General features: G+C 36.2%; 1 protein-coding gene across 1 annotated transcript in view; it reads right to left on the bottom strand.

The window, feature by feature from the left end:
- Window positions 1-410: 410 nt before the first annotated feature.
- The window catches only part of CDK17 (cyclin dependent kinase 17), a gene marked incomplete at both ends in the record, with an annotated part of 43792 nt that continues 36634 nt past the window's right edge, over window positions 411-7568 (bottom strand). The window contains 6 exons of the mRNA XM_080705627.1: window positions 411-448; window positions 975-1052; window positions 2794-2884; window positions 3881-3923; window positions 5638-5743; window positions 6435-6532. Coding sequence (XP_080561753.1) covers window positions 411-448; window positions 975-1052; window positions 2794-2884; window positions 3881-3923; window positions 5638-5743; window positions 6435-6532 — 454 coding nt within the window. The remainder of the gene's footprint in view (window positions 449-974; window positions 1053-2793; window positions 2885-3880; window positions 3924-5637; window positions 5744-6434; window positions 6533-7568) is intronic.

Genomic DNA, 7568 nt, shown 5'->3' with positions numbered 1-7568 from the left:
AGAAACAGATGCATTCACATATAGTAAAGCCACTGCAACTTCTTCAGGCATTCAACTGTTGTGTTAAATAAACAGACAGTAGTTATTTAGCAGCAATGATTCCGCAATAAATAATGCACTGTGTTTCTCAGTCCTGCACAAAAATTGCAGCTACAGTTACATCAATAGCTGTAACCTACTGGCTCTAATGGCAGAGAAAACCTTAAAACCGACTGTACAAAAAAATTGTCACACTGTGACAACAAATATAAAAACAATCTGTAGGTCTGAAATAAAAAGACTCCACTGTGAAGAGGACAGTGTAGACAAATGGAGATTCCAAGTCCACCAAAAGAAATAATTGCCTTCAGATCTGAGTCCTTGGTTGGTAAGAAAGGCTGGGGGCTGGGCTTGAAACCATGTTATCAGACTTAAAAGAGCATGCTCTGTCTTCTGTTCTTCCCATGTCCTAAAATATAAAGTCATTTTATGAGGCAGTTCAAGGTTCAGTTTTATCCCACATACAGTATTTGGTGACTCTAGGAAGCTAATGTTCCCACCAGCAAAAGCTAACAGTCCACGGTAAGAGTGATCAGCACTGTCTTAAACGACCCTTTTGTTGATGGGGTCAGTCTACAGCTTCTGTGCTTCGAAGTGATGAACCTGATGACTAGGGAAGCACAGATGTGTCTTCTGCCTTAGTGCCAGGGATGGAGCGTGCAGTGATCAAGCCAGGTCACTTGTAAAAGGTCTCTGTGCCATCTGCAGCTTTCAGGATCCCTGGCTTGACTGAGTCAGATTTCTCTCTGAAGATTGACTGAGCTGCCCACATCATATAGAAAAGTGAGTACGTGCAATGCTAAACATACACAGCTGTGGAATGCACTGTACATTGTTTTAACATCAATAATTTTACTGATCAATTTGTAAACCAAAAGCTTGGTTCCGCACATATATTCATGATCGACATGTGAAATGGTTTATGACAAACACACCTGTCTCTGGATAAGAAGAATTTCGAAAACCCGGGTCCTTTTGCAACTGAATCTCTTTCAAACTGAATATTGATATGCCTAAAATGCAGACAAAAATTATCAGGTGAAGGTCTAACATTATTAAAAACAAATACAACTCAAATATAGAAAAATGTTTATGATTCAACATAATACATTTATGCTATACTTACAAGGTTATATCCTTCCTTCCTTCCTTTTTTTTTTCTTTGTGGTACTACTGGGGATGGAACCCAGGGGCATTCTACCTTCGAGCTATATCCCATCCCCATTTTTTATCCTTTATTTTGAAACAGGGTCTCGCTGTGCTGCAGAGGGCCTCACAGAGTAGTAGCTGAGGCTGTCTGTGAGCCACCACCCTCCTGTCTCGGCCTCCCGACTGCTGGGATTACAAGCGTGCGCCACCAGGCCCAGCTAGGTTATATCTTTCCTATAAAAGATTTCCCTTTGTCTGATTTGAGGAGAAACCAAATGAAATAATCTTCCTTGTGAGTTTTATTACCCCATCTCTGCTTTAAAGCATGGTACATGTTTCTCTGAAGAAAATATACAGTGCCAGTCCTAAGACTCACTGGGGTTTGGGAGACCTAACCAAAGTGTATTACTGGGTTTTATTCCCTGTCCTTTATCTCTGTCTCCTTATGATGGCATAATGGTATCACACCTTCACATTATCATCTTCAAATTTTTAGCAAAGAACAGGAAACAGGTTTATATTATCCACCGCAAACTGAAAAAACTTGGTAAAATAATGAAATGTAAATATCCTCTTCTTAAAAAAAACTTGTAATTCATCTTTCATTTCTAATGTCTGCCAAGAAGGTAGTATTTCATTAAAAAAATATCCAGTAAGTGCTAAGTGAAAAGCCTTAAGGATTTTTTATTCCAGTTAGCTTTCTCACCAACTCCTACAAAAACCTCGATGAATCAGTACTGTCTAGTAAATGAGAATGAGAAATTAATGAAAGCTTTTCACAGCTCAGTCCCAAACATTTTCCTAATTCCCCACTCACCTTACTTCATCTGAAAGTAAAAGTCTGGGTAATTTTAAAAAAGAATGTCACGAGCAAAATTAAAGCATGGCTTCAGCCATGGGAGATGTGCTTGTTTTAGAGACTCTAGTAATATGCTCACTCTCGGCATGGGATAGTAAAGTCAAAGCGACCACAAGAAAGGAAGGTCGTCTTTACCTGTCAAGAAGGTAATGAATGTACTGTTACACAAAACGATTTCCGGTTTCCGCTGTGCTTCATCAATCTTTGTAGAAGTCTACTTTTTTAGGGGGGTAGATGGTATACTAGGGATTGAACCCAGGGCATTCTCCCTCTGAGGTACAACCCCAGCCTTTTGTTTGTTTTGAAACAGGGTCTCAGCAAGGTCTTGCTATCTACTGAGGCTGTCCTTGAGCCTGTGACCCTCCTGTTTCAGCCTCCCAAGTACTGGCATTACACGCGTCGGCCACAATGCCTAGTTAAGAAGTCCACTTTTAACAACTGAATTAAAGCTAGATTAGGTCTAAGTATACTATTAGACAGCATTTTCCAACTTAAGTCCAATAAAATTGATGGCCCATACCTAAATATTAATTTCTTATATTATGGTGATGACATGCTCAGTGTTACAATAAATAGATCAAGAGAAACAGATCCCCTTCCTGTGAGAAATTCTGATCTAATTACAAAAAACAACTAAAAATTTAAGCTTAGAAATCAGCAACCATCTCTCTAAACCTCTAATCTGCCCTAGTCTCAACCCTGGACAAATGAAAATAAAGGGGAGGAGGGAGGGACTTTTCTCTTACTTTCTGGCAAAGTATGTATTTTTGGTCCCAGACTTCGAAAGTACACATGCTTCATTGCCTCTTCTGCTGAAACCCTTTTCTTAGATTCATACTGTGAAAAAGTAAAGAAATGCTTTATTAACTTTTTCTGTAAGTACTATAAGTAGTTATAGAGGGGAAAATTATTATTTAGAGCTATTTTTTAAATCTTGATAATTTAATATGACTAATTTTAAACACCAATTTGAAATACTCCAGAAACATTCAAACTTGAGTTGTTAGGATTATGCTGCAAGAATTATATCTTATACATTTCCAAGACAAGGCTGGATCTTAAATAAAAATTTAGATTCCTGTATTTTCTGAAATGATAAAATATTCAACCTTTTGCTATCTCTGTTCATAAACACCAAAGGATCAGTGGAAATATACCTAACATCTCGATGGTGGACATTATTCATTACCTTTCTGATATCCACTGCCCTTTGTTCCTTGACATTACACCTAGGTCTGTTCAAGGTGTCCATGCTTCCAACTCCAACAAATGGGTCAAGAATCATGGCTGTTCTAAGGTAAGATTAGTCATGACAATCCTGTTCCCCAATTCCCAGCCTCTCTTACAATTAATGTTCTGGCCCATGAGACTTGGGAAGAAGCCTTGTAGGAATTTCTGTGAAAGCCTTTGCTTTCAAGATATAAGAGGACTTATGTGGTTGGTACCACCCTTATTCTCCCTCTTCTTCCTGCTTTGGAGGAAAATATGAGTGGTATTTGGAGGTGCAGCATCCTGTAAGGCAGTAAGTATAAGGAGAAAGAGAACATAAGAAACATAAATTGCAGAGAATATGGCCTTGACAGTTGACCAATGCCAGCAGCCGACTACCTCAAGACTGTTCCTGATCAAAATAAAAGCCCAGACACATTAAGAAAACACACACACACACACACACACACACACCCCTTATGATTGTGTTTGAAACATACTGGATACTATCATAACCTTATTTGTCATTAACAATAATTGAGGGAGTATTTTCAATACCATTCTACACTTGAGAAAAGAGGCTTAACTACTTATTTAACAATTACAAAATAAGATGTGACTTACCTGAAGAAATTTTGTTATCAACTCAATTCCTTCAGAGTCTAACCTAGAAACAACAAAAAACAAATGACAATTTTATCTTAGCAGACGAAATTTTTCAGATAAAACCATTTCCTAAGTTTTTTCATTTGTTAAATTAAGTGCCCTAAATAGTCACTCTTGTTGTCTTCAAATAGCTTCAATTCTATCTTAGCCTTAAAAAACTTATCTTGCTACTTGCTTAAGAACAACCATAAATAACTGGGCTTCAACTCAATTTTTCAATATTCAAGAAATCATTAATTATTAAAGCTACAGAACTATTTTAGTCCCTAGTCTATCTCAAACAAAGAAACCTCTATTATAAGGAAAGCTTAAAGGTGTCCAATTTTCAGTGTCGCAAAGAAGGCAACACTCAAGTGTGTCATTTTTTTATATGGAAAAAACACAGAGACAGTAACTCCAAAATATATCACTGTGGTTCAAGATAAACAGAGATAAGCCATTCAACAAATTTTCACAGGATAATCTGCTCAGCAATGGGTACTAGCTCAATTTAAATGTGCCTCAGGAACTTCATGAAATATCATTACTAAGGACTACCAAACCAAGGATATAGCCAGTAGAGATAGCTAATTATGGGGATGAAATTAACATAACTGGGAACAGTGGAGTTAGGATCATTTTAATGAGATAATCTCTTGATCACATCACAGCTCTATCTTGCACTGCCCTTCACTGGCAAAAGTACAATTAAAAATAAAGAAATATTTTCCTGAGTGTGACCAGTGGGTCCTATGTGTGCTGCAGCCCAGCCATTTTCCAGACCCTTCTGGTCCTCTGCAGCTTGCCATTCTGGTGGGCACATACCTAGAGCTTCCTGAGTTCCTAAGAGATAAGCTAGGTGTTATGGCCATGGAAAATCTGCTTCACAGAGCTTCAACCTTCTACACTGGACATTATCAAGAGCAAAGCAATATATAAAGGACAAAAATGGGACTTATGCTACTTTGGAAAGACACAAGTAGAAAAAAAAAAAGCACATATTATTCTTCCTAAAAAAGTCTAGTTCAGAATGATATGAGCTGCTATAGTAACAAGAAAAACATCAATTCACACAAATATTTAAAAAATACTTTTGGTGTCAGAACTGTTTTGCTGTTCCCTCCTAGTCTAAGAGTAAATGGAAGCAAAACAAGTGTGTTTTGTTAGCAATGTGAGTGGCTTTTGATTATAAAAAAAAGTACATATTATAAGACACTTTTCTTTAAAAAAAGTTCTTTTAAATGAAGGATAGAAAAAACAATTAGAGGGGTTAGTTATTCTATGTTCACTTATTACAAATGCAGTTCAATAAAAAGTACTCTGCCTCAGATTTTAACGGGAGTCTTGGATTGCTCTGGAGTAGGTATAAGAAACTTTAATTGAATTGTTGACATTCAGGCCACTACATTTTACTGAGGAGTCAGAAAGAGTTTATGTTCTTTATAAATTTTGTCATCAGCACTGGCTAAAATACTGATGAGTCAAATTTATATTAGAGTCAAAATTTATGTATAGACATATGGCTTCAGCTTAATTCTATTTATACACCTTGATAGTTCTTTATCACTGAATTATAAAAACACAACAAGGAAGAAACTTAATTAAATTATATCCCCAAATAGTTAAGAATTGTGTGCATTATATAATTTGTCCTGAACCTTTACTGTGGCAAATACTTTAAGGGATTGAAGAATCACATGGGTTTTTCCCTTTATAACTTAAGAAAAAAAAAATACCTGGGTGCATGGTTAATTAGAGGCTGTGGTTTATATTTTGGGAAGTTGTAGTTCTTGAATTCATCACTTGAAGAAACACTTGGCCAAGTTTCCTGAGAGGGAGTTCCTGAATTTTAAAAAAAAAGTGTATATATTGTTAAATAAATATATACATATAAATTATATATGCATCTACATGTAAATAGGCAGAACTAAGAAAATGTCTTAGAGAATAACCGACTTCTTTATTTTTGTGGTACTGGAGATTAAACCCAGGCAGTCTAACACTGAGCCTTTTTATTTTTCTTTTAAGACAGAATCTCACTAAGGTTGACCAAACTAGCCTCAAACTTGAGATCTTCCTGCTTCAGCCTCCCAAGTCTTTGAGATTAAATACAGGTGGGAACAATTTACTTTTATTAGACAATTTAACTATTTCAACTGAAGTTAAAATAATAGAAATAACAAATATTTATGGATTTATTTTTGGACTATGCAAAGATGCCAGAAGTATGATTCTAGGTCCTTTTTCTATCCAGATGACACGACATAAGATAAAAGTCTTAATAATACGCTACATGTCAATTTTCAATATTTTTCTTCTCTTTTCATAAAGTCCTTACTATAAACATGAAACTCTATAATTAAAATTACCTAAAAAGATCTTTGTAATAGTTAAGCCAACTGTAATTCCTTAAAAATAACTGCTGTATACATTAGTCTCAGTATCAAATTTTTAAAAATGATTTTTAGACACTTTGCCTTAATCTGACCAGTCAATGGCAGGAGTAAATCACAGGGAAAAGATTTCTTGTTACCTAGTAATCTGAAAATTAAGTGCAGTTCATCTTCCACCGTTGATCCTGGAAACAGAGGTCTTCCAGAAGCCATTTCGAAGAAAATGCAACCAACACCCCTTTAAATACACCATGAAAATAATGAGCAATCCATTTACATACTATCAATCAGACAACTTTCCCTTAAAATTGCCTCTCTAGAGAATTTTGTACTACTCGGCTAGATAACCTCCTGTAGAGATGTGTTTAGATCTAACCAATTTGTTAACATTTACCCTGTCTCAATTTCCATATTGTTAATTCATTTTTCCCCCACTTAAAATGTCTAGTTCTCTTGTGCATGATCCTCAAAGAATGTTCTTTTCACAGTAGCTTATAGTGATTGAATGCTTACTATGTATTTGAAACTATAAGCGATTAAATTATTTGTTCATCAAATCCGCTGTACTGCAGGCTATGACCTGAAAGGGGCAAGACAGGAAGGAAGAAAACCAACTGCAAAGACAATTTCAGTAATCTGGGAGACAAAGTGACCTGAGCTAATGAAGAGGGTAGCAGGGATAGTGAGAAGCAAGTAATTCAAGACTTTCTGGTGCAGGAAGCAGAGACAGAAAATGTAGGTACAGGTTGGTATATGTGTGTAAGAGAAAGAAAAGATGGCAGCTCACTGAATTGTTATCTATAAATTGTGTGAATACACCTAAGCTTAACACGTGGTCCTTCCATTAGAGGGCTCACAATCTAGTAAATACAGTAAAGCTATGTAAAATTAAATTTGACATATTAAAATGTTACTTAGAAGGTATAATAATATGGTTGCTGTGGAATACCACGTAATGGGTCTTCAAAAAGCTAAAACCAGAATTACTGTATGACTCAGAGATTCTTCTCCTTACTATCTACCCAAAAGAACTGAGAGCAGGTATTGCAGAGGTATTTACATACTTCTTCACAGCAGCATTTACAAGATCTGTAACACTGAAGCAACTCAAATGCCCATGGATGGATGACTAGATAAACAAAATGTGGCATCCACATAAAAGTTCAGCTTTAAATTGGGAGGTGCTTGTGACACCTGCAGCAACATGGATGAACCTTCAAACATGAGGTTAAGTAAAATGAGCTGAAATAAACCGGTCACAAAAGGACAGATAC

Source organism: Muscardinus avellanarius (assembly GCF_963383645.1).
Source record: "Muscardinus avellanarius genome assembly, chromosome: 11".
Lineage (NCBI taxonomy): Eukaryota > Metazoa > Chordata > Mammalia > Rodentia > Gliridae > Muscardinus > Muscardinus avellanarius.
Note: the sequence above shows the minus strand (reverse complement) of the source record. Positions and strands in the feature narration are given on the sequence as shown.